General features: G+C 41.6%; 1 protein-coding gene across 1 annotated transcript in view; it reads left to right on the top strand.

Moving 5' to 3' along the window:
• Positions 1 to 22,660, top strand: part of Pkp2 (plakophilin 2) — a 64,068-nt gene extending 41,408 nt beyond the window's left edge. Inside the window, exons 7-13 of the mRNA XM_052158865.1 lie at positions 8,670 to 8,787; positions 9,523 to 9,687; positions 10,488 to 10,661; positions 15,884 to 16,037; positions 18,227 to 18,416; positions 19,531 to 19,618; positions 22,125 to 22,660. Of these exons, the coding sequence (XP_052014825.1) occupies positions 8,670 to 8,787; positions 9,523 to 9,687; positions 10,488 to 10,661; positions 15,884 to 16,037; positions 18,227 to 18,416; positions 19,531 to 19,618; positions 22,125 to 22,193 (958 nt within the window). The 3' untranslated portion in view covers positions 22,194 to 22,660. The remainder of the gene's footprint in view (positions 1 to 8,669; positions 8,788 to 9,522; positions 9,688 to 10,487; positions 10,662 to 15,883; positions 16,038 to 18,226; positions 18,417 to 19,530; positions 19,619 to 22,124) is intronic.
• The last annotated feature ends 5,237 nt before the right edge of the window (positions 22,661 to 27,897 follow it).

Genomic DNA, 27,897 nt, shown 5'->3' with positions numbered 1-27,897 from the left:
CAGGCACAATACTGGGGAGGTAGTTGAGAGGTCTACATCTGGATCCAAAGCCTGGCTTGAGCATTTGAAACCTCAGAACCTATCTCCAACGACACACTTCCTCCAGTAAGGCCACACCTACTTCAACAAAGTCACATGTCCTAATCTTTTCAAAAAAAGCCATCCCCTATGAACCTGTGGGGGCCATTTTCATTCTGCAAACTTCTACAGAGCGCCTCCAGGACAAGCCAACCAGTACCTCATTCAGAGGCACAGAGTTCTTCAGACCCATGGAACATGCCACCCAAGAGGGAATTCCACTTTAAAATCAGGGTTCTGGATTGTTGTTGCATACTAATCATGACCATCCAGGGGGCTAGAGAGATGTCTCATTGGTTAAGAACACTGGCTCTTCTTCCAGAAGTCCTGAGTTCAATTCCCAGCAACCACGTGATGGCTCACAACCATCTGTAATGGGATCTAATGCCCTCTTCTGGTGTGTCATATACATCAAATAAATAAATCTTTTAAAAAAGAGAGAAAAAGAAAGGGAAAAAGAAAAAGAAAAACCATCCAATGGCAGGGTGACCTATGGGTGATGAGAAACTGGAAAATGTCAAGAGAATGAATTGGTAATGTTTGAAAACTGTATATTCAACCCTGCCAGGCTCCTGAGACATGACACTTGTGGGTCATTCCAACGGGAGGATCACACACATATATACAGACAATGACACACACATAGGAATGTGCAGGTGGTGTGCAGTACACTTGAAGGGAGCAGTACAGGCGCCACATGAGGAGTGTCAGGAGTTACACCAGTCTGACACTGTAATACTAGAATAGCCAAATATTTTTAAATACATCTAGTTTTTAATCATTTGTATCAGACCTTACAAATTTTAATATAGTTTGTATTATCTTTGTACTCCAAATAAGTTATCTAGACGTTTTAAAAACAGAAACCTTTCATTTTTATTCTGTAAACAAAATAATCTATCATCTATCTATCTATATAAATTTGTTAAAACATTTCATCTTTTAATTTTATAACATTTTTATCCATTAATACCTTGAGATACTATAGTCATAGAGATCAGTCTCCTACTTTTTACTTTTAAAATAAACACTTGGCTGGGATGGCCTGTTTGGGACGGTTACACTGTAGTCATGAAGACCAGCAGAACCTACTTTAGCATATATTTAATGGCAGCTACTACAATTATGTTTTGATTTATTTTTTTTAGTCTATCAGTCTAAAATATTAGCTTTTTATTAGTTTTGCATATTATGTAAAAATCATATCAAAATTAAAACATTAAAATTATAAAATAAACATCTTTTCAGCTCCAGGATGCTGAGCCCAGGGTGGTGATGGTTGCCAGAGGGAGGGCAGAGGAAAGCTGTCAGCACAGCTTCAGCATTTGCTTTCTGAATTTGTCTGTTAGGCTGGTCTAGTCTCCTTCCTGTCACGGAGCCAGAGGAACGGTGTTTAAAGGACAGAGTGAGGAAAACATGCTTCAGTCTGAAGTGGGAGGCTGGACGAGTATTCCAGAGTCCGGGGCTTGGCGTGAACAGCACAGGGCACTTCGGCCACAGAAGCTCTCTTGTTTATGAGCGGGGCCTCCTTCACCCTGACAGCATCTAAGAGAGGAATTTAGGAACTAGTTTAGAAGTTTGAGCTAGCAAAACCTGGTGTGCAGAAATACTTTAGAGGAGGAGGGGTGGGGTGGGGGAGACCCAACAGGATATTTCAGAGCTTCTGCCATTATGAAGTTAATCAATGCTTGGCTACCCCTAGCAGACACCTTTACCCCCTCCACTGTGACACTGCCTGCATAAATCTGGATTGGTTCCCTTTCCTTTTTGAGGATATCACCGTGTTCTAAGGAGCAGCGACTGGTCAGCTGGCTGCCCCACTACCACCACCACCACCACCACCACCACCACCACCACCAATGTTCCAGCAGCCTTTAAAGACCACACGCACACATTTGCAGGCACCACGGTCTTGTGGAGGCAGCACAGCCACTAGCCAGCTCTGCCCTTCTCTGTTGAACTCCGTGTGGCCACTGCTACAACACTCAACTGTGTTCTTTCTCTTACTCCATCTGTCTGTAAGGGACCTGCTGGAGTAGAGGTATTTGGCTCAGATAAATGAGTAGGAGCCAGCTGGGCAGTGGTTGCGCATGCCTGTAATCCCAGCACTCTGGGAGGCAGAGGCAGGCAGATTTCTGAGTTCAAGGCCAGCCTGGTCTACAGAGTGAGTTCCAGGACAGCCAGGGCTACACAGAGAAACCCTGTCTCGGAAAAACCAAATCCAAAAAAAAAAAAAATAAAAAAAAAATGAGTAGAAGTCATTTTTGGTGATTTTGTAATAAATTTTTTTTTCTCATACTCTGAAGCAAAAGTAGTTTTAAACTTGATGCCACTTTCCTATCTTTAGGACCTTTTATCCCTATTTTCTGTTCTTTATCTTTAATCCTCTGTTGGAAGGAGACTAACCAAATCTATCCAGGGTATTAAATCATGATTTGCTCAACTTTGTTATGGTAAAGGATCTATAAACAAATTCCAGTGCAGGCTCGTCAGTTGGAAACCCACTGACCCTTGTAGGTGATATTTTGTCCTTAAACATTTACACACATGTTCCCATATATTTAAATTTATAAAAACCATTTTAGGGAACCAAGGGCAGATGTTTTTAAATAAAATAGATTAATTTGTTTAAATAAGGAACTTTTGGGGCTGGTTGGTTGGTTGGTGTTTTTGTTTGTTTTTAAAGACAGGGTTTCTTTGAGAGCCTCCTGGAACTTACTCTATAGGCCAGGCTAGCCTTGAACTCAAGAGATCCGCCTGCCTCTGCCTCTGCCTCTGCCCCTGCCTCTACCTCTGCCTCCTGAGTGCTATGATTAAAGGTGTCTGCCACCAGGCCTGCCTTATAAAGATTTTTTTTAAGACTTTATCAATATATTACAAGAACTGAAATGCAAAACTATACAAGCATCCAAAAGAAAACAAGTGCTCCCTGTACCCTGCCCACCCTGAAGTAAGCCTCTCTTTCTTCAGGTGGTCCCTGTGGTATGACTGTGTGATGTTGTGTTTGTCTATAGTTATAGCTGCACTTTCTCTTTCTACCGTACTTGTTTGTCCTTGTTCAGGCAGTAGTTTAACCAGCAGGCCATTCTTCAGTGAAGAGGTCACAAGGTCACGAGGAGGAGGGGCCAAGGATGAGGACGACAGAGAAGAAGACCAGGGGGCCAGGAGGTCTTACACCGCTGTGACTTATGTCCAGCATGTCCCCACTCTAAATATATCATGTTCTCAGGGAAAGCCTTGGGTCAGCCCAGACCTCACTGCTCACGCCCTTAGTTTCCTGGCTTCCCATTCCTCCTACTTGGAGATGCACATTGACAGTTAGAGGCAGGAGTTAGTAGAAAAGCCTGGCTTTCCTTGCTTGGTTTCCAAACCCAATCCATTTTCCTGAAACTGAATTTCTTATAGTTGAACAAAATCCATTTTGTATATGTCTAAAATTGTCATTGTTCATTTATCTTTTGATGGCCACCAGGCCAGTTGTATTTGTTCACTATTGTAAGTGCAGCGGCTACAAACATGGAAGTGCATCCTGTGACAGGATCAGGGCCCTTCGTGTGTGTGCCCAGGTACAGCGGGTGGTGTGGTCATTTTCTTTCAGTATTTCCAACGATTACATGAGCTCCCACTCCTACTAATAGTATCTAAGATCCCTCTTTCCTCACACCCTCTCTAGCATTTGTTGCCATTTGATTTCTTTATGGTCGTTCTGACAAGGCTGAGATACTATCTCAAAGTAGTTTCAATTTACATTTCTCCCATATCTAGAAATACTGGACAGTTTTTTTATCTGGTTTTGTTTTATAGAGGTTTTTTTTTTTTTTCATTTTGTTTCAAGTCTACAGGGAATTGGACCTAAGATTTCATGTGTTCTAAAGAAGTGTTCTAACTTAATCCCCAACTCCTTAATCCATTTGCATTTCTTCTTTTGAAAACTGTTCAGATCATTGGCTTGTTTGTTGATTGGCGACTTTGCTTCTTAGGTTTAATGTCTGACATCCTTTATATGTTCTAACTATTAACCCCCTGTTTGAGGTGTAAATGGACATTTTTCTCTTATTCATTCAGATGTCTGTCTGCTTATTCTGGTTTTTCTTTTCTGTTCAGAAACTTTTTAATTTCATATAGTCTCATTTGTCAATTCTTGAGGCTGTTCCCTGTGCTATGAAAATTCTATTCCATGCCTTAGGTTACTGTATGAACGATGATTCCATTGTGACACCATTAATCTTCACAGAGACATAGCAATCTTTCTTTTAATTCTAGCAAGGGCCAAGGTGGCTTTTGCTGTCTTCATTGTGACTCAGGAATGTGAGAGGGAAACAGTCTTGGAAATAGTCCAGAATCACAGATCTGCTCCAGACAAAGAATCTGAAACATTTAAAACTTCCAAGTCTGAGACACTTCAGAGATACATTGGGTTCAGAATAGTTCCCTGACTCCATTAAAAGCTACATTGGGGGAGGGGAGTTCTAATGTCAGTCATTGGCTGCAGATACTGCTTTTGGGCCTAGTGGAAGTTAGTATTGCCTTCAGTGAGTGCCACCTTCCTCAGAGCTCACTCGTCACTGAGGACTGGTTAGAGGTCCTCAGTTAGAGGTCCTTCATTTTCACTTTGCAATCAGGTGGTTATTTTGGTCTATTTAATTTAGACATCTGAGGTACTTTCCATGTTAAGTCCCCATTGAGCTACATACAGGAAAGAGTGATAAGGAAGTTTTTCTCAATATTCAGGAGGCACGTCATAAAAGGATACACTCTGTCTATGATAATTCCATTTCCTACAAACTTTAAAGATTAGCTGTTTAAAAAATACCATTTTACATAAATTACTGAGTTTCTTCAGAGTAGAGTAAATAACTTTTTGTCTAATGACTTCTGTTCACAGGTGAAGTGGTATAATCTGCCCTTGTTTATATTTTTGGTTGTCTGAATAAGATGGGAAATATTTTTGATATTCAGGGGCAGTAGTGAGGCATCAGGATTCCATGCACTTCCTGTCAGCAAAGGTATCAACTGCCAGAAACCCCTGATAAGTCCTATTTTGAGCAGTGTCAGGATAATAGATGACAAGACACAGTTTACTGCTGTGAAACTGGCAGCAAAACCAACTGCACTACCGTCCTAACTCCTCCTCTCCCCTTTCCCTCCCCCTCTCCCTCTCTCCCTTCCCCTCTTCCCCTCTCCCTCTCTCCCTTTCCCCCTTTTTCTCTCCCTCTCCCCCTCCCCTCTCCCCCCCTCTCCAGAATAGACACTCTGGAGTTAAACAAAGCCAAGTCCTCTTTTTCAGACTGTGCTAGTGAACAAGACAGACCTTTTGACTTGTCAAAGCAATTTCAAGGGGTCACTTCTGTAATCCAGAGGTTAGAAAAAAGTCAGATTTCCTACATAAAAGGCATTTTCTTGTGATTGACAACATATATTTGCTACACAAAGAGCAGGAAGAATAAATGTTGGATAAGCCTTTTTCTCTCCTGTACCCCTCTTCATAAGATCAAGTAGTCCTCCTGTAGAACTGGAGAGATGGTTCAGCAGCTAAGAGCATTAGATGTTCTTACAGAAGACCCAGGTTCAATTCCCAGCCTTCACATAACATCTCATAAACTTCAGTTTCAGGGGATCTGATCCCCTCTTCTGACTCCCACAGACACCGCACAGACATGGCATACAGACCCATACTCATAAAATAAAATGGAAAAAAAAAAAGTCCTCCTGTCCTGACATTCCTACTAATTAATTTTCAGTAGGAAAAGTAATTATACTCTTTGACCCTTTTCTTTCTTCATGTGAGAAATTAGGAGACCAGAAAACCGATATGTTTTCAATTCCTGTGAAGCTTACTACGACTCCTCCTATGTGGACTCTAGCCAGTGCCCCACTCTGCACACAAGAGTCAGTGCAGAAGATCTTTAATGTAAAGCAAGGCCTTTGATTCCTTCTTAACAGATGAACACTGGATTTTTTTTAAAGGGCTCCTTCTAGGCCCATGACCAGACTGTCATCTGTCTTTGACAGTGGAAAAGAAAAGTAGTTGATTTTGGTTACCTTCATGGTCTTAAACACACAACAAAAATGTATCACTGAACATTAAAATGATCAGCAGGCCTATGGGCTCTTAGTGGGCTCAGAAGGTAAATAGCCATACATGGTGTCAGTTTAAACGATCATTTCTTTTTTTTTTTTTTAAGTTTTTTGGATTTGTTTTTTTCGAGACAGTGTTTCTCTGTATAGCCCTGGCTGTCCTGAAACTCACTCTGTAGACCAGGCTGGCCTCAAACTCAGAAATCCGCCTGCCTCTGCCTCCCAGAGTGCTGGGATTACAGGCGTGCGCCACCACCGCCCGGCTAAATGATCATTTCTTAAGAAAAAGCTGTACTCACCTGATTTTGTTTCCACTTAATAAACCCATTCATTATATCTTTTTATTTTTAAAATAGTTTTATTTATTTGCATTCCAAACATTGCCCCCTTCCCAGTCCCCTCTCCAGGAGTTCTTCACCCCATCCTCCCCCTCCCCCACTTTGCCTCTGAGAGAGTTCTTCCTCCACCCAGCATCCCCTTTCCCTGGGGCATTAAGTCTCTACAGGATTAGGCACATCCTTTCCCGCTGAGGCCGGACAAGGTAGTCCTCTGCTGTATACCAGCCCACTATGGGTGGCTCAGTCTCTGGGAGCTCCCAGGGGTCAGGTTAGTTGAGACCTTTGTTCTTCCTACAGGGTTGCCCTCCCCTTCATCTCCTTCAGTCCTTCCTCTAACTCTTCCATGGGGATCCCCAACCTCAGTGCAGTGCTTGGCTTCATCATGTTTTAAAAATGTGTTTTTTACTGGGAGGGATATGCATGTGAAAGTTCAGAGGACAACATGGCCGGTCTGTTCTCTCCAGCATGTGTGTATCAGTTATCAAACTCATATTCTTGGGCTTGGCAGAAAGCACCTTTAATTCTAAACTTTCTCACCAACCTTCATTATCCTGTCGTAATTAACAAAAGTATAGTTTTTCACAGCAAATGAATCACTTTTTGATTATTTTCAATAATCAAAGTCACTAAAGGAATTTTGTTAGTACCATCTTTTGTCTTTCGCTCTTAGGTTGAACTGTAAGACTACCTACCATTTTGGTGCTAAAGGCAGCCAAGCACGGTTGGTCCCACAGAGATCAGCCTGTAGACGGGCCCTCCACAGCCTCGGATGCCGGCTCCAGCTCCCTTTATTTCCCATGTCATGCTGGGCACATTTGTTCTTTTGAAGGCAGTATTTGAGACAGGAAATATTTTGAAATCACTTAATGCAATTATGTTTTTAAATTAAGAAAATAAGTTGCCAGAAGTTCTCAAATTATTAGTCTTCTACTAACACTACCTGAGACATTATAGAGAAGAACTTCTGAATTTATTTGTGATGATCTACTTGCTGATAAATGGGCATTACACTTTTTTTTTTTCAGTTAAAGTTGGAAAAGGGAATAGGAGGCAGTTCTCAAATTCCAAAACCTAATTTTTTTTTAGTGTTCTTTTTATTCTATGTATATGCGTGGCGGAGTTTTTGTGTATTGTGTGCATGTGAGAGCTCACATAAAACAGACAGCATCAGATCCTCTGGAACTGGAGTTAAGAGGCCTTTGTAAAGCACCAGATGTGGGTGGGGGAAGGGACTGAGTCTGGGTCTTAATGAGCGCAGTAAGAGCTCTTAACCGATGCTGTCTCCACAGCCTTTCACTGTTCTATTGACCAAAGTGTTAACATTCTCCAGAGAAAACTATTTTGAGTAGTAAATGATTAAAAGAAAAGCTTAATGCAAGGGAATATAGAAACAATAATAGCAGAATACAAATATGGCCCGAGTCCACAGTGTGAGCACAACGGTCTTTACCGTATTTGATAAGCTGCATTCCTCTATAAGGAAGCAGCTTCCACTTGTGGTCATGGCCTAGCAAAATTAGAAAAAGAGTAAGCCCAAAGATATTTATAGATCAGGGCTCTGGTATCACAGACCCTGGAAAGTATGTTTTCTCTGATAGCTTAGCCTCTGCTGTTTGAAGGGGAGGACTATCATGTTTTAGAGGACCAGGCTTAATGTTTTGCCAATAACAGTTTGTATAAAAACCTTTAAGACTCAAGTAACAGAATCCAGCACACTTTTACTAATGAGGAAAGTAAGGTCCAGAACAACAGTAAGTTGTTTAGAGTTAAGATATGGGGCAAACTGGGACTTGGACACACAGCATATGGCTACATAGTGCTTTATCTAGTGTGCTGTGTTTCCTTACTTACAAACATTTGCCTCATATGTGCCTCTCAAAACTATGGGCAAGATCATTTAAACCCTGTCTGGGCCTTGCTACCATGGAATGCAGCAGGTAGGTGACTCACTGATGGGATCCTGTCCTCATGGTCTCAGGTTTGACCTTAGGACGGTTCCCTGGATGGATGATAAGCTCTCAGACTGGAGGAAACCTTAAATGAACCTTTGAGACTCAGGTCTATTGGGTTCATAGCACACATCTTGCATAGGCCTTTGGGATGTGTAGCACATGACTTACTCAGGCCTTTAGGATACATAGAATATATCTTACCATTTCTTCTTGTTCTTGAAAGAAACATGAGTTCCGCTGGCCTCGATGGGAGGAAGATGATGAGAAGGTGTGATGGTCTCATTGACTCGTTGGTCCATTATATCAGAGGAACTATTGCAGACTACCAGCCAGACGATAAGGTAACGCCACAGTTAACCTTCTTAATCTTTCTAATCTTTCTAATGCCAGCTTATCCATGGCTGGAGATTATAGGTCAGTGGTAATGCACTGGCCTGACATGTTTAACATCTTACTTAGGTTCCTTCTCTAGCACCGTGTATAGAATGGACTGAAGAATAGAAGACCAAGTGAGTTATCACCATTTGTCAAAAGAAGATTGCATCTGAATGACTTGTTCTGTCCTCATCCCTCAGGCCCTGCATGCACAGGCAGTACACCATATGCCACTTCTCCAATCCCATATCTGTCGCTTACATTTGTGTGGCCTTTACACTAGTTCCTATAGTAGCCTCATGAGTGGTCACTGTAAACAGTGTCATCTTATTCTCATCTTAGTGTGCTGCAGGTTATGTATATGATGTCTGAAGTTGTTCTGGACATGTTGTACATGTTTTTTAGGAATGTGTTAAGGGGCTACAACTATAGCTCAGTGGTAGAACATTTGTGCACTGTGCAACACGCCTTGGGTTCAGTCTCCAGATATGTTTCTAAAGGGGTTTGGGGAGGCTACCATTATTTTAGCATAGTACTCCTGCCCATTCATTCAGGTTCTAAGATTAGCCATTCCATTCAGCCTGTTATTCCAGCTTACCTTAGGTCCAAGCATACTGATTTTAAGATCTGAAGCCTAAATAGCCTTGTCTGAAAGGGATGTCAGTATGTATATGAGCAGTCTTCCTGTTCTGTTTCCTCAGGCCACAGAGAACAGTGTATGCATTCTTCACAACCTCTCCTACCAGCTGGAGGCAGAGCTCCCGGAGAAATATTCCCAGAGTATCTACATGCAAAACCGGAATATCCAGACTAACAGTAACAAAAGTATCGGGTGTTTTGGCAGCCGAAGTAGGAAACTAAAAGAGGTATGATGGGAGATTTTTGAGAGGCTGTGGGTTGTAGATGGGGACAAGGGGGCAATGGCGTTAGAGGCTCTGATTTCTGTGTTCATGTTGGCTACTGTTTCAGATTGTTATAGTTCTCATATCAGTCCTCCCATGAGACTTCACCAGGAAGGAAACAGGAACAGAAAAGCTCATTAGTTTTCCTACATTAATTCAGTGTTTGGTTGACAAGGATAAACTTTAGTCCCCACTCATTTGGCTCTGGATTTGTGCTCTTAGCTGTTAAGCCATGTTGCTCTGTGTCCTTTGTGGACTGTGCTTCAGCTCTTGTCTGAACATTACCTGAAGCCTAAAAATATACCATGAACGCATTAATAGCAAATTTCCTAAGAAGATTCATATCTCTTTCAAAACTAACATAATAATAATGGGAGTGTCCATTTTCTTAGTGTTGTGGTTATTCTTGAAGTTGGAAAATGGCTGGTAAATTTAGACCCTGATACTATTCCAAACCACTCTATAAACATCTGAGGAAACAGGCTTATTTTTCTTGTCTTCAAAGTGATGGCAACCATTTAGAATTTAGGCTAAATACACTGGAAACCATTTTAGAAGGACCTATATTTAATCCCCTTACTGTGATATATAAAGTTGGAGAACGTGAGTTTCTTAGAAAGCAACAATTATTGCAAGCTAAAGTTAAGTAATTGAATATAGTATTTTGTGATTTGTTAGTCTTTCTAGACAGTGTTTCTGGTCTGCCAATGTGGATACAGAGTTGTAGGCATCACTTGAAGCATATTTACTCTGTGTGTGCTTAGCAATACCAAGACATGCCCATGCCAGAGGAGAGGAGCAGTCCCCGAGGCACTGAGTGGCTGTGGCACTCCATTGTGGTAAGGATGTACTTGTCCTTAATCGCCAAGAGTGCCCGGAACTACACCCAAGAGGCGTCACTGGGGGCTCTCCAGAACCTCACAGCAGGAGGCGGCCCGGTGAGTCTTGTTTCAGTTTTTCTACTTCTTAAAATAGGGTAACTGTAGACGTGTCTAGCTCAGGTGCAGAGACAAAGCAGCCAGGCAGACACAAAGGCTTCCTCTTTCCAGCCAAGGCAGGTCTCAGACAACACAAGGACTTTAGCCTTCCACCACCTTCAGCCTCAGTGTCTGTACAGCTCTGTCACACCACACTTACAAGGGAACAGTGGCTTTTATAGTGCTTAGTTCTTCTTTCATTACAGACCCAGATCACTGCCTCAAGCTAGCTGAGAAAAAATGCAGGAGGGAAAGGAAGGAATTTCTCGTACTGAGCTCTCTTTTCCTTCATGATTAGCCTTGAATACCTCACTCCTTCTCTGGATTCCGTTTCCTGGATTCATTGCACAGGAAATGAGGATAGCTAGGAATGACCACAGTCATACATCTTATTAACCTGGTGTCCTTACAAATAGTGCTATTAAGAACTCAGCAAATGTGTCTCACTGGTCCCATTTGTATCTCACTTGATAAGGAGATACAAATTTGAAAGGAGACTGTGGTGTTAACTGGCCCCGCCAGGGTAAAGTGCCCAGGGTACAAGTTTGCACAACTGGGGCACTTGCTACTTGCAATACCTTAAAGGAATGCTCCCTTGCAGAAAGTCAATGTTTACACCAAAAGAAGCAGTATGTTTGTTCTTTGTAGGTAAAAACACAATGTCCATGATACCATGGGATTTGAAAGAACACCTGCATGCCCATGTCTCTTTCCCAATAACTTACTTTTATTATCAAAGCCAAAGCATATAGTAGAAGATTATTGCCTGTACTGTACATTGTGTGTCTATTATGTATTCTATTTTCTATATTCTGTTTTAAATCATTATTTAAACTTATAGTACCTTGCTCATAAAGTAAGCACCCCAAAATAGTTTATTACATAGCTGGCCTTCCGTTACATATCTCCACATAAAAACTTTGAGGGAACAGAAACATTGAGTATTCACTTCCTATATAAGTTTCTTCACATATAAGCTTATTTTATGTAAAACTGTGAAATGATAAGATCACCTTACTGTTGTATTGTGGTTGAGAATACAAACAATTGTTTCTTTGATTTGTTATAAGCTTGCTTGTGAACAAAGAGAAAGGAAGAACTCCATTGTTTCAAGAAACGCAAATGAAAAAATATGGAATAAAGTAATTTTTACCTGTATGATTAGGAACTAGTGGCAGAGGAGGGGAATCAGGTGAGGAAGGACAGCCTGAGGCACACCAAGATGGTTAAACTTCATTCTGAAGGTAACAGTTAACCATTAACAGGGCCTCCGTTGATATTTAAAAATCAGCAGGTTTTGTTTTTGTTTTTAATTTCATGTGCATTGGTGTTTTGCATGCATGTAAATCTATGTGGGGGTGTCAGATCCCCTGGAACTAGAGTTACAGACAGCTGTGAGCTGCCATGTGGGTGCTGGGAATTGAACTCAGATCCTCTGGAAGAAAAGCCAGTGCTCTTAACATTTGAGCAATCTCTCCAGCCCCTTACTTATTAAGATCTTTTTTTTTTCCTGAGACAGGATCTCTTACACAGCTCTGACTGTCCTGGAACTCACTCTGTAGACCAGGCTGGCCTTAGACTCATAGAGAGTCACCTACATCTGCCTCCCAGGTTCTATGATTAAAGATATGCACTACCATGCCTGGCCAAAAAAACCCCCAAAACCAAAAAACCCTCAAGTTTATTATCACCATTTGAAATCATGGAGGTGGTTGAATGAATAAGTTTGCAGAAATGCTAACCCAGAAATGTACTATTTATTCTAGCACTGGAACAAATCTAAAAATCAGGAAAGGCAAAAAGCTAAATGAAGTAATAGTACAGTGTTGGTGGGTAGGTAAAATTAAACTGGGATGCCAGCATTGTTAACAATAGAAGGATGGCATTTATGTGATAGTCCTGGAAAGTGTAAGTGTGTAGTCGCCTGTGACTACATTCAAACAGGTTACCGGGTTCCTTGGAAGGAAAGCTGGGGATAGAAATGGGGTGACCATGGAGCCAAGAAGAATTTCCTGTCCAATGCCCAAAGTTTAATGGAAGTCTCCAAATATACATAGGCAGGCGGGGGAAGACCCTTCCCCCAAAGGCTGGAAACAGGTCTGCAGAACTGGTTCTCTTGCTCTGAGGGAGGCTGGCGTCAGGGGTTGGCTAGTGTCTCTCAGGAAGCAGCTAACCTTTGAGAACAATGGGCTTCACCTTGGTCTGAGCTCTCCACCCTAGGTGAGGGAATTATGGCTAGCACAGGAATTCCTGCTCACAAGGCTGGAGGAGGAACTTCACCTTGGTCAGTGTCAAGTCCTGCCAGGTGGCATAGCACCCCAGTAATGCTCTCTATATGGGGGGTTAGTCCTGGGAAGTGTGAGTGGTTAGTCCTGGGAAGTGTGAGTGGTTAGTCCTGGGAAGTGTGAGTGGTTAGTCCTGGGAAGTGTGAGTGGTTAGTCCTGGGAAGTGTGAGTGGTTAGTCCTGGGAAGTGTGAGTGGTTAGTCCTGGGAAGTGTGGGTGGTTAGTCCTGGGAAGTGTGAGTGGTTAGTCCTAGGAAGTATGAGTGGTTAGTCCTGGGAAGTGTGAGGGGTTAGTCCTAGGAAGTGTGAGGGGTTAGTCCTGGGAAGTGTGGGTGGTTAGTCCTAGGAAGTGTGAGGGGTTAGTCCTGGGAAGTGTGAAGTGGTTGGTCCTGGGAAGTGTGAGTGGTTAGTCCTGGGAAGTGTGAGTGGTTAGTCCTGGGTTAGTCCTGGGAAGTGTGAGTGGTTAGTCCTGGGAAGTGTGAGTGGTTAGTCCTGGGTTAGTCCTGGGAAGTGTGAAGTGGTTAGTCCTGGGAAGTGTGAAGTGGTTGGTCCTGGGAAGTGTGAGTGGTTAGTCCTGGGAAGTGTGAGTGGTTAGTCCTGGGAAGTGTGAGTGGTTAGTCCTGGGAAGTGTGAAGTGGTTAGTCCTGGGAAGTGTGAAGTGGTTAGTCCTGGGAAGTGTGAGTGGTTAGTCCTGGGAAGTATGAAGTGGTTAGTCCAGAGAAGTGTGAAGTCATTAGTCCTGGGAAGTGTGAAGAGATTAGTCTGCTCAGCTCCATGGATAGAAAGTAGAGAAGGCTGACAGCCAGTCTTCCATAGCCTTCAGAAGTATATGTCTAGATGGCATATTGGAAAAAGAGGAATACAGTGCCTGTCTTTCCTCTTGTCTGGGATTGATCATAATAAATACCTTCCTCTCTGGATAGCTCTGGGGGAAAGAATCTTCATAGAGAACAATTGGTGAAAGACAAACTTCTTGAACCATTGAAAGTTTGACACTCTAGTAAACTGGCGTACTACTTTCCTAGGAATATTAGTTCAAGCACAAAAACAGTTTTAGAGATCACTCTTCCACCACCATCCATGGCTCTATATTAGGAGGCTCAAGTTTAGAAAGTAGAGTTGAGAAAATGAAGAATACAGGTCGTAGGAGGCAAACTGTTTATATGAGATGATAAATGATAAACATCCTGAAGAATGGTTAAGAATCACAAGAATTTTGAAGCCTCGTATTAGCTTCAAACAGAAGTTTAATATAAAGCCACAGACACAAGGTAAGACACAGTTCTGAGATCTCTTGATGCCAAAAATGGCAAGATCAATGTTTAGATCCTCAGTAACATTTTTCCTAGACCTGGGCCAGCAGTAGTCTCAGATACAGAGATTACAGAAATCTATGCCAGTATAGTGGCACATACTTTAATCCCAGTATTCAGGATGCTGAGGCAGATAGATCTCAGTAAATTCAAGGGCAGCTCAGTCTACATAGCAAGTTCAGTGAAAGCAAGTTACATGATAAGAAAAGATAATCCAATTAGCAGTATGGATTATCTTTTTTCAAAAGCCTAATATCCATCTACCTGGCAGTTGCATATCCATGTGAACTCACAGGGAGTGTGAGGGCATGTATAAGAGGTACAATAAACTCAAGCCAGACAAAAATCCTAGTGGTGGGGGTGGGGCCGGAACACACAGAGTCCTGCTTCTAACTGAGGAGCTGTTGGTACTGACAGCCACTGAGAAAAAGAAAGTTAAGCTTCTTTAGTGCTACAATCCCTGATAAGTCAACCATATACTCCAGGGCAGGCCCATATCTAATAGTGATTGAACAGCACCAATTGCACTTGACGAGCTTCTTTCTTTTCCTTTCTTTTTAAAAGTTGAATAAGATCATTTGTTCTGGAGCTATTATGAATAACCATGGCCAGGGGACATAGCTTTAGGTTAACTCAAATTTCATATTGCAATGTGAAAGTAGTTTCATGAAGTTTTTAAAATCCCAATTCTCTTTTTAGAATGAATTAGGTTTGTAATTTAGAAATAAATAAGTTTGTTGAAATATGCTAATCACCAAAACTTGAACCAGAAGTAACAGGGACAATAACTGAGCATTATCCAGTAAATGAAGCAAATCAGTAAGAAAGGAGCTTGTGATTTCTCACCTCAGTTGGTTGGCAAGCCAGGACAGCAAAGACTCCAGTTCACTGTAGAGCTAAGTGGTCAGCATCCGTGTGACCAAAATCTGCCAAGACCACAAAGAAGAGCTGTATTAGCTGGATAGTTCAAGATGATAGAAAACATACTGTCCAGTTAAGTTTATGTTATTCAAACCTTGGGAGGTGCTCAGTGGTCACATACACTTACTCGTAAGCATAGCAACATTAGTTTGACTGCCCTCCATGCACATAAAAAGCCAGCATGGCCACCCTGAGGTAAAGGAAACATGTGGGTCCCAAGAGCTTGCTGGTCAGCCCAGCAGAAATACCAAAATTCAGGTTCACTGAAGCTGTGGCTCAAGGGAATAAAGTGGAAGATGATAGAAGACACCTGATATCCTCCTCTGTCTTCTACAAGCATTTACAGGAACGTATACACACACACACACACACACACACACATACACACACACACACATTAAAAATTTTATGTGAAGCACAAAGTAATATCAGACTTATTTTACCTATACACAGATGCAAAATAGTAAAAAGTAACCATTTTTAATTGGTTAAAAATACTGGAAAATATTTTTATCACTATATTGAAAATCAAAAAGATGTTAAAGAAAATGTCTGTAACTGCTTTCAGTACAGTTCTAGCTTTTATCCTCCCTCAACCTTTGGAATCTACAGAGAACTTCTCTGATAGCAAATGTGATAGCATTTACAGGATGTATCTCACAACAGATACCCACATCAGTAGCTCGTATGGTTGTCCAGAAGGAAAATGGTCTTCAGCACATCCGGAAGATGCTGCATGTGGGTGATCCCAGTGTGAAAAAGACTGCGGTCTCCCTGTTGAGGAATTTGTCACGGAATCTTTCTCTGCAGAATGAAATTGGTGAGTTGAGGTCTGCATGCCATAGGTGCATTCTGAGTGTACAGCGCAGGAAGGCAGGTGATAAGTGGTAAGTTTGCTGCCCGCATGCCGGGGCAGGCACCCTCATTCACTGACGTTTGATTGTCCTAATATCCAGCCTTTTTGTTAATTTGCTTTGATTACTTGCAGAAGAGAAATTGCATACCACACTAATACTTAGCAAGACGGGCAATCTACGTGATACCTCTCACCCATCAGCTGTTCCAGTCAGTGGGTGTGTCTCATCCACATGTTTGTCAGCAACATACATGTAGTTTTAAAACTGTAAATTTTCTTAGTCTTCAATATGTAATTTAAACAACAAGACCTATCTTGATTCTGAGTTTTAGTAGTCAAGAATAAGTAAAAATCCATTTCAATACATGTTGTGTTTTTAATGAGATTTCTAGCTAGGTAGGTTTCATTTATTGTAGCTGTCCAGCAGCCATGGATGAACTGGGTACCTGAAAGGGAGGCTGGAAATGAAAACAGGGTGGGGGGGGAGTGAGGGGAGGTGGGGGGCACAGGGGGCGAGGGCGAGAGAAGGATGAAGCCAAGACTTGCAAGATCAGGGCTCAAAGTTTAGAGTTCAGCTCTGTGTCTATATAGGGAAAGCCCACAGACCCACATTTTGTTTCAGCTGGATTGAGTTGCAAAGCAAGCTCAGCATGCAGTCAGTTCCTCAAAGCTCCCTTAGGACACTGCAAACTTGGTTAGGCCAGGAGACTCCAGCTAGGCTGTAAAACCCTCAGGGGTTTGTTTAGCCTACTTGAGGCTGGGGGGCGGAATAAATATATGGTGGATATCCCATAGTATATTATAGAAAGTATTTTATTGATACATGTATTGTCCCAAGACAAGAAAGGTGACAGAACACTTCTTTAACTGCTGCTGCTCCTCAGCCTTGATCTATGGAAGGATCTCCTGGTGTGGTGATGAGAGGAGGCGGCGCAGCTCTCAGGGAGCAGGTCAGGCCTTCCTGTTATCTGACTCAGAATTATTTCCATGTTGTTCACATAAGCTGTAAAAGGAATACTCATGCTCTTGAGGTCTTCAGTCTGTGTTTTAATCTTCTGATGATAACTTACATCTCTTGAGAGCTTAGTATGTGTGGCCAAAGTAATGTGCATTAACTCCTGAACTCACTCAGAATAACCTGTAGAGAAAGAGAGTGTTATTTCCAATATTTAGAGAAATTCATCAGAGACGGGAAGATAGCTTGTGTGCCCTGCAGAGCCAGGGACTCTAAAGAATCTGTTGCGGAATGGTCCTGGGTCTCAGGAAAGGTGGATAAGTCCTTCCCTTTTAAACTGAACTAGAAGCTTGATTTTTTTTTCAAGTTTATTTTAGTTAATTAAAGTTATGCCTATAGGATAGTTATGCTTTTATGATGTTTTTAGTTATATATACATATATATATATATATATATAAAAATATAAAATTCTATCTGAATATCTTTGTAGAAGTCTTTCTCTACTTTTAAGGTGATGTCTGCATTGCCAGAAATGGAATCAGTTGAAGAATATGAAATTTTAAAATTCTTGATATTTATGTCACCTTAATTCTGTGGAAAGGTTTTCAGCACACTGAGAGCAGGATGTCCTCTTTGGAAAGCTCTTCAGATTTGATTATAGAGACATAGCATCTTTCCATACATTTATCAACCAGTGACTGGTGACCCCAGCACTCGGAGGTAGGTTAGGCAGATCACTGGCCAGCCAGCACACCCAAAAAGCAAGCTTCTGGTTCAGAGACGCTGTCTTTTGGGGGGGGGGGGGGGTTGGATTTGTTTTTTTCGAGACAGGGTTTCTTTGTATAACCCTGGCTGTCCTCGAACTCACTCTGTAGACCAGGCTGGCCTCGAACCCAGAAATTTGCCTGCCTCTGCCTCCCAGACTGCTGGGATCACAGGCGTGCGCCACCACCACCCAGCTCAGAGGCCCTGTCTTAAAAACAGTAGGTGTAACAGGTGACAGCCTGCTTTGACTTGCATATGCATGTGCAGGTGGCGCACATACCAAATACTCATGTGCATGTAACACACACACACACACACACACACACACACACACACACACACACACACATACACACACACACGAACGCATGCACATATTCTCCCAAAGGAAAAATCTTTCTAATCAAGTATTCTTTTTCTTTCAATTTGTAGCTAAAGAAACTCTACCAGATTTGGTTTCTATAATTCCTGACACAGTTCCAAGTACTGACCTTCTCATTGAAACTACAGCCTCCGCTTGCTATACATTGAACAATTTAATGCAAAATAGTTACCAGAATGCACGAGACCTTCTGAACACTGGAGGTCTGCAGAAAATTATGACCATCAGCATAGGGGAAGGGTAAGTCTCTTGGTACCTGCCCATCACTGTCTCTATTTTCCTGCCACCAGTACTGTATAAATACTCTAGCTGTGGGTACTCTTCCTGAGTCTTATGTAGCCATAGCAGTATAATAGACAGGACTATATCTCCTCTAGTTCTTGGTGATTGGTCACGGAAAGAACTGAGTCCCACATTAAATCTTTAAAAAGAAAAAAACTCAAGTACCCCACAACTAATGTACAGATAAGTGTTATGAATATCAAAACACTTGACATTAAAGAACTTTATAGAACTTTGAATATAAAAGAGAGCTGTAATGTAAGAGAATTTGCTTAGTCTGAGTGACTCTGTCCCTAGGCACTAAAACACTGTAAGATGCTAAGTTGAATCTCCCTTCCTACAGAGCTTCCATTCAGGAAGAGAAGAACTCAGGAAGAGCCCACATTTTTATTCATTGCAGTTTTGCTTTCTGTGGTCTTGATTGTATGTCAATAGACTTTTGTGCCACAGGAAATAAACCACAATCTTTGAAAAAGAAAGTTCAGCCATGGTTTAGTAGGTAATAGAAAGTAATGAAATCCACAAAGAAATGGATCGTTAGTTAGAAATGGGAAGTTTAAGACACATTTAGGAAAGGAACATAAAAAAACCAGTGCCACTGTCAAATGTGGGAAATTGGATTTGTGACCGAGTAAGCTTCTGTCAGCCATATGCTAAAGACACAAATGATTTTAAAACTATTTTAACAAGTATCACAGGAGTGTGTATGTTAACTTGAAATTTTTTCTTGGCTCCTGCAGGGATAGGGCCTTTAGTCTCAGAGGCACGCACATTTTCGGTTGATTTTCTGTGTTGCAATCTGTAAATATATATTATAACTATATAAATGTAAAGGGTCTCTAAGTAATTAAAGGTGTTAAAATGTATATAAGTATCATGGATTTTTCCTTTGTAAATTTATTAGTACTACCTTTGTGATTTATATTTTAAAAAAAAAAAAAGCTTCTTGAAAGGTGAACTCTGGCCTTTAACTCCTCTTTGTGTGGCAACTGTGGAAGCCACATGGATGGGACGTGGAGGGACTGGTCAAAGCTGCACATTCACTGACCCAGAAACATCTCTGTCTTTTCAGCTGTGCCCCCAACAAGGCCAGCAAAGCTGCCTCTGTCCTCCTGTACTCTCTGTGGGCACACCCAGAGCTCCATACTGCATACAAGAAGGTAAGGACACTGACCAGCTAAAACCTGACACCTGGCCCTCATGAAAAATCACCAAATAGCTTCTCCTCTTCTCCCTCTTTCTCCTCCTCATCTTCCTCTTCTTCCTTCTCATCCTCATCCTCTTACTCCTTTTGTTTTTGGAATAGTTTTTTTTGTTTTTGTTTTTGTTTTTGTTTTTTTTCGAGACAGGGTTTCTCTGTGTAGCCCTGGCTGTCTTGGAACTCACGCTGTAGACCAGGCTGGCCTTGAACTCAGAGATCTGCCTGCTTCTGCCTCACAAGTGCTAAGATTAAAATAGTGTACCACCACTGCCCGGCTTGAATAGTTTTTTGTTTGTTTTGTTTTTATTTTTTTGAGAATTTCATAGATGAGCACTATATCTCTGACAAGCCTACCCCTTTTTTCCCCTCTAGTTCTTGTCTCCCAAATTCAGGGTTTCTTCTTTAAATATTATTGTTACATGTATATACATATATGCACAAATACATATACATATATGTGTGTGTGCACATGTGTATATGAGTCTCCTTAGCTTTGCTTATGTCTGTGGTGTAGGAGTTCATCCCTGGAAACAATTGGTTTTCCCATTCTCAGTGGCCCTTGATCCCTGTAGCTCTTCATCTAGGAAAAGGGTGATATGAAATTTCCCTTGTCCGCACTGCTATGTCAAGTGGTAGTGCCATTTTGCTGGTCTTGTTCAAATGATCATATTATTGGAAATTCATGTATCCATTTCCCCTGCCATATCCAGGAGACACAATACAATCAGGCAACAGAAGTCATAGACCTCTGTCTCGTTAAGATCTTTCTATGCTTTCTTCCATGATTTTCCCTGAGCATCGCATTGCAGATGCACTACTTGTAGCTAGGCACTCCACAGTCCTATATTCTCTGCATTTTGATCAGTTGTAGATATCTGTAATAGTTTCTGTATGTTGCAAAAGGAAACTTCTTTGATGATGAATGAGAGCTACATTTATTTGTGGCTATGAGGAAAAGTATTTAGAATACAATTAGAAATTATATTGATTTAGGATCTGGCAGTAGTTGATTCTCCTCTTGGGAATATGACCTCTCCAGGGTTTACAATAATAAACATGATTTCCCTACTGTTGAGTGATCTTTAAATCCAATTAGACCGTTATTAATCATCTCCCAGACAGAAGTGCCACTATCATAGCACTGTGCATATCTTGCCAGTCCAGTCTTTGTTGTGGTACACGGGCTTTTCAGCTGTGTGCACCTACTACTGAGTGAGCTCTCCTTTGGCAATGCCCAATATGTGAGAGCCACTCCTTAGGAAAGAGGCTTCCAGGTCAGTTCCAGCTGGATTCTTCCAAGTCCTGTGTGCACAGTGTGTGGTTTCTGCAGCAAGAGGGATTTATCTTCAAGTTCTGGGAAGCAGCACAGGAAATAGTTATGGCTTATGTGCTTTGGGAATCTCATATTTTCCCTTGACCAACAAAGAAGAAGGTGGTACCAGAGGTTTTGTTAGATTGTCCATGGCTTTTGGGGGGCACATTATCACCCCAGGTGGTCTAACTTTGTTAAGCTCTATATCCTTGTATACACATTTGTATAATTTTGGATAAACATCAATTCACTCTGCCTTTTCAAGCCACCGCACTGTTGCCTACCCTTCCTCCTTCCCTTTCTGTCTGTATTGTCCTCCGCATACCCAACTAAAATGACCCCATCTTTTCCCTTTCCACCTTCATGTCACCTGTGTCTTGTCATTCAAGAACTTTCCCTGTCTCCACCAGACCCCACCTTTTCCTTATCACCCCCAGCCCAACCTTTGCCTCACTCTGGCCCCACCGTGATTCCCCTTTTTTCTTTCCTGCTTCTGCAGATACTCCAGGCTATACACTTCCATGTGAAGATTAAGAGCTAGGGGCCACAAAATAAGAGAGAACATGTGACTTGTTTTTCTGGGTCTGGATTACCTTACTCAGTAAAATATGTTTTAGCTTCATCCATGTGCCTAAAAGTTTTGTACCTTCATTTTTTGTTACAGCTGAATAGAATTTTAATGTGTACATGTACTGCATTTTTATTATCCAGTCATCAACTGAAGGGTATTTAAGTTGTTTCAACAAAGTATTTCAATAGCATTAGCAATTAGAGAAATGGAAATCAGAACGACTTCGAGATTTCCTCTTACCTTATCAGAATGCTAAGATCAAGAGTAAAAATGCTGGTGAGGATTATGGGTAAAGCAGCATCCTCATTCACTGTGGGGATCGCAGCAATTCTGGAAATCAGTGTAGGAAATTCTCAGAGAGCGCAAAGTAAATCAGCCATGTGCCCAGCTTGGCGTATGTCCTTGGCAAGTGTCCTAAGGGCATTGTGTGACACAAATACATGCTTAGCCATGGTCATTGCTGCTCTATTCAAAACAGCCAGGACATGGACCCAACTTAAGTAACCTTCAGGTGACAACAGATGAGGCATTTTCTTATAAGAGAATTTTTATATTTTATATTTTTATCTGCTTCTTCCAAAGGCTCAGTTTAAGAAGACAGACTTTGTCAACAGCCGGACTGCCAAAGCCTACCACTCCCTTAAAGACTGAAGAAGGGGAAAACAGACTCAGGAAGTCCCGCTTTATAGTTCTCCACTTTAAAATAATAAAATAAACAATTAAAAATACCTCCCCAAAGAAAACACCTATTTTTCTACTAACTGACCCAAGAAACCTCAAAAAGCATGCCTTGTTTATATTCTTTTCTATTTTTATCCCCAAACCTAGAAAATGAATAATCAGAATATAATTTTATTAGGCGTCCTGAAGACTTCTACCAGGTTGCACCAGTATGGAATCTGTTTTACCCTGTGCAGATAATGGGCATTATTATCCAGGCTTATAGTATATGCAAACTGATGTGAGTGCACATCGGAGAAATACCCGAGGAAGTGTGTGAATGATGTTTCTATCCTAGTCCCTTGTCTGCACGTCACCTCCTTAATGAGCCAGAGGTGTGTGTTCACTGGAGTTGAACAGGACAGAAATGAAGGAATAAAGCACTGATGGCAAATTGATTGTCTGTGATTGTTCTTGACCCTGTTGGGGTTGTTTCTCTTTGTGTTTTCTCTCTCTAACATTAATTAATGTATGGCATGTGTGTAGATTATAGAGCTGTGTGGCAGTAAGGCTGAGAAGTGGTCACAGGACGCCTGGCTACACATAAAGACAAGTGCGGGTTCTGAAATTCCATGTTCTCCCTCAGCACTGTATAAATGGGATTTTTGCTCCAAGAAATTATTCACCTGTAATGTCAGCGGTAGGTGTGACTCTCTCTAGTTACAATACAATCTAGGCTTTTGTACCCAGTGGAATTGGTAGGAACACTGTCATTCCGCAAGGTTCCAAGAGGAGCCACGGGCCCCAGAGGAGTGAGGCCTTTGGGCACCGAGAGCAGCTTGTTTTAATGAAGTGTAGTGTCAACTTTGTCCAACTTCTAAAGCACAGGGCTGCTGTGGCTCATGCTCTCATCCCTGGTCTCAGGCTCAAGGGACAAGGCAGAAGCGCAGAAGCTCTTAAAGCCCAAAACTGAGAAGTGCCAGCCTACAGCCGCTGACAGATTGGCTAGGGAAGCGCATCTATGGGAGATGCAGTTTTAACTGATAGTAAGAAAAGCCATTCTTGTTAGTCCTGACCTGCAATTCCGCTCATTGTTGCCCCTTTGAAGTCTGACTTCATTTGCATAAGAAAGTAAGAGAAGAAAAAATCCTTCAGCTACTTTGGTGGAAAAAAATAAGGAACAAAAAATACATTCCATTTCTATTTAAATGTGCATTTAGTTCTGTATTGTGTTATAACTTAAAATGCTTTTAACTTTAAAAGCTTCGGCCTGAATAATTAGCCCAGATTGAGGGAGACTGGTCTCCTCTTGACAGCTTCACCATCTTAGAGTCAAAGAAGACACTGAGCATCCGTGAGTTGCTCCAGCTGTGGTGAGACAGCCACTAGGCAAAAACTGCCTCTCTTCATCTACAAATACTGTCCAAAGAAAACACACATACAGGCCTAGGACAGCTTAAATCTGCCGGGACAGAGTAGGTGAGTCCTTAATATTCCTGTTTCTCTAATGTCATGTCAGATGTAGAAGGCTAAAGACTGGGGCTCCAACATGTCGAAGTATAAACTGTCCAGGTGTTCAGCGGTCTCTATCATGTGGCTAAGTCTTGGAAGCTATGTTAAGCTTTCTATATATTTTCAGTTAATATTGGTCACTCTCAGATTTCTGACAAGGTTGAAGACTGTTAGTCTCAGAGCCAGTCCAAGCTGTTTAACTTTGAGAAATCTGCTATAGACTTAAATAGATGGCTCTCAGGTGACATAAAATTTATAGCCAAGACATGAGTCAGTGTTGATTCTTATAGTCTTCTGAGTACAGATGACAAAGGCTCTGTAGAACCTTTGACAGAGATGATAGACTGGGTGTTAGGTCTATTTTATACTTCATAATTCACAAAATGGTAATAGTTATGCTCAATAGAGAGAAAGTTTTTTATTAAACAGAAAGGGTGAAATGTTACAAGATTTCCTACCTATTCACATTGAGGCAGTGAGAGGCCAGTGATTAGAGGAGAGAGAAGAGAAAGAGCTAGAGAGAGGGAGGAAGAGAGGACTGCACCAGCAGAGCAGGAGGAGACCTGAGACCCCCTCCCCTGACACCACAGTAGCTCTCTCACTAAGGGCATATTTCCCAAGAGACTATTAATCTCTTTGAGAATGTTTTATTTATAATACAGGAAGCCAAAAAGAGAAGGGCAAAGCTTCCTGAAGAATTGTATTCCCTTTAGCCCTTTCCTTTGGCTCCAGATCTCAATCACTTCTCTCCTGTTCCATTCCCACAACCTTGTGCAGTCGCTCTCAGCCATCCTAATGCTTCAACTCCTTAATATCATTCCTCATGTTATGGTCACCCCCAACCATAAAATGATTTTCACTGATACTTCATAACTACGATTTTGCTAATGCTATGAATCATAATGTACATATCTGATATGCAGGATATCTGATATGAAAACCCCTGTGAAAGGGCCATTTGACCTTGAATGAAAAAAGAAATAAAAAGGAAAGGACACAACTGTTCTTAGGTATGGTGGAAAAGAACGTTTATTATAGATATGTGGGAGAGCAGAGCTATACGCAGCATATCTGGAGAGTGAGCATGACCAGACTGAGCTGGGCCCTGTGGGGACAGGGAAAGAGAACAGAGGGAGAAGTAGGTGCAGCAGCCAGGAGGCCAAAAGTACAAAAGGGCTAGTAACCAAAATGTCTGGACTAGATAGGGAAAAAGGGCAGCCCATCCGCTCAGCTGGCGAGTACAAGGTGAAGCATCCACTAACAAGCAGGGACTGAGGGATGCTGGCACAGCCTGGGAGCCAGGTCCACTTTCTTATGTTAAACAGGCATCTCTGCCTGTTGCCCTTGGTTTGAAACTTAACAGACCCCCAGAGGGGCTGCGACCCACAGAGTGAAAATTACTGCCCACAACAAACCCATCAGAACTCAAGGGAACTCAATCAGGGAATCTTCCACAGTTATCCCTAGGATAGCAGCAGAAATTAGTGTAGCTTTGGTATCCCAAGCAGAAACCCTGGAGATGTCTTTTTATAAGAAAAACAGCAAACAAACAAACAAAACAAAACAAAACAAAACACACCTGGGTGTGGAAAGACAACTCTGGTTAAGAGCATCGACTGCTCTCAAAGAGGACCTGGGCTCAGTTCCCAGCACCTATATAGTGGCTCCGAACAGTCTATAACTCTACACCCTCTTTTGGCTTCCATGGACACTGCATGCTCATGGTGCACAAACACACGTAGGGAAAATACCAATACACATAATATAAATGCAAAAAAAGGTATAGAACCCAAGGCAAATAATGGGTTTGTTCTGCCCAGCAGTAAAAATTAATTTCCTTTTGTAAAAAAAAAAAGAAAGAAAGAAAGAAAAGAAAAAAAGAAAAGAAAGTCTGATGTTTTGAAAGAAAAGCTTTGCAACAGAGTAGAGTCACATGATCTGCCCTGAGTTCAGATATAGGCAAGTATAAAGTCAACTGGCTCCCCCAAAACCCGCCTTAAGATATGGTGGCTCTTGCCCTTCTCTTCTTCCTTTTGATATCCTACCAGGAATACTGATGCCGCCATCCTGGACCACAGGATGAAGCCACATTGTCATATGGGTCACATGGTGCTAATGACCTAGTCATGCTAATCTTGGACTTTCTTCTTCAGGCTTTGTATATGTGACTAAGGAGTAAAGCTTCATTGGGCTAAGGCTGTTACCATTGGGTGTATGTCATTGTGGGAATTGAATGCAGGACTTTGTGTGTGCACAGCACACATTCTGCTTTAAGCCTCTGAACAAACTCTTGAAAATTAGTTGTATCTGTAAAGCCTGATTAACTTCAGTACTATGGAGACACTGAATTATTGCAGGTTGAGTAACTAATTACCGTATCTGGTGCTAGCTCTAGCCTTGCCCATCTCTGTGCCTGAACTGCCAATTTGAAACCTGTCATGGAGTCAGCCTGTGTCATCAATAGGATCATGTGGAGTTTAAGACTACTGCCCTGAATAACTAAACATTCTTTTATGTTTTATATTTCTAAAATATTTTTATAATTAGATTTTAAAAATCAATTATGGAACTGTACGGTATAGAGGCACATAACTTTAATCCAGCAGGGACTCAGAGGCAGATGAATCTTTGAGGCCAGCCTGTTCTACAGATCGAGTTCTAAGACAACCAAGGCCACAACAGAGAAACCTTGTCTCAAAAAAAATTGATTATAATGTTTAATATTCTACCTAGCAAATGATAAAATAATATCAGCATTGACTTTAATGGACTTTCAAATGAAAATATACTATCTTTCTTCTTATCTTTTCATTATGACTACTTACCCTAAATCCCTAGCTTATTCAAAACTAATGTTTGAAAGAGTCTATTTTTTATTGTCCTTATATGTGTGTATGTGTGCGTTGTATGTATGTATGAATGTGTGTATTCTCATTGTTCAGTATAATTTTGACAGAGCAAGAGAGTCTAGTTTTCTAGTAAACTTTAACTTCATTTATCCTAGCTAGATTTTTATCCTACTCAAAGATTTTGATTAATTCTTCTTACCCAAATTATTCAAAAGACATCAATGTCTAATAACAACACTAATGAAATTTTATGTCTTAAGTACTGATATTTCTTGATCAAATTACTTTCTAAAATATTCTATATTACAATTATCTGGTTTAAAAGATAAACATATTTGTATTTTAGCAATAAGAGGTTAGGTAATTCCACTAAGACTCTCACAGAAGTCCCATTTCTAGCCATTTAAATGTAAATGAGAGTTAATTGAATACAAATAAACTAAACACTTTGGAAACAATATAGTCTATCGCTTTAAAATACATAAATTTCACAGGCTGCTCTAACTAGAAAACTATTGATGAGACAGGCAGACTCTATGACAGGTTTCAAATTGGCAGTTCAAGAGATTAGGCTTAACAACCCTGGCTTCAGGCAGAAACTGCCCTGCCACTCGGCCTGAAGCAAAGACAATGGGTCCGCAGCAGTTTCCAGCCCTCACCCCAGGTAATAGTTCTGGAATGTGTTTAAGAGACAGAGCAAGATAAGGCTACCCCCCCACCCCCCCCACCCCACCCCCACCCCCGCCTCAGTTCCTCAACAACATTCCAGCCTCCATCCCCATAAAGGTTTTGGAATGTCCTAAGAGATAGAGCAAGATAAGGCCACCTACTCTGGAATTCCCCTAATATGCTTAAAATTGAGCCTTTGAAGCTCACTCTTTATCTTGGTAATGGGAGACCTCAGCATGCTGGACTTCTTCAGAATAAAGCACACTTTGCATTGACATACTACTTGAGTCTAGGGTATCATTCTTTGGCGAATCATGGACCCTTATACTATAGATGTTCTTCTATCCTCCCTCTCTACCAAATCTAATCCCCTAGTCTCATCCCTACCCCTGCAGATCAGCTGCTGAGCCCCTCCTCATTAACCCCATCTCCAGTCCTCACACAAACCTTTCCCTCCTAACCTTTGTCCTCTGCTTCATATGCCAGCCTCTAACTCCAGCAGGCACTCCCTGGGAACCCAGGCCACACCAGCTGGCAAAGCAGGTAGGCTGGCTGTAGATCTTCGCCTTTCCCTCTATTCCTCTCCAGCTCTGCAGCAGACCACCAGCTGGACCACCTTCTTCCCCAACCCATCTCCAGTGTATCACACAGATCTTTCCTTCTAA

Source organism: Apodemus sylvaticus, chromosome 15, assembly GCF_947179515.1.
Source record: "Apodemus sylvaticus chromosome 15, mApoSyl1.1, whole genome shotgun sequence".
Classification (NCBI taxonomy): domain Eukaryota; kingdom Metazoa; phylum Chordata; class Mammalia; order Rodentia; family Muridae; genus Apodemus; species Apodemus sylvaticus.
The sequence above is the reverse complement of the archived record's forward strand: the minus strand, read 5'-3'. Positions and strand labels throughout refer to the sequence as shown.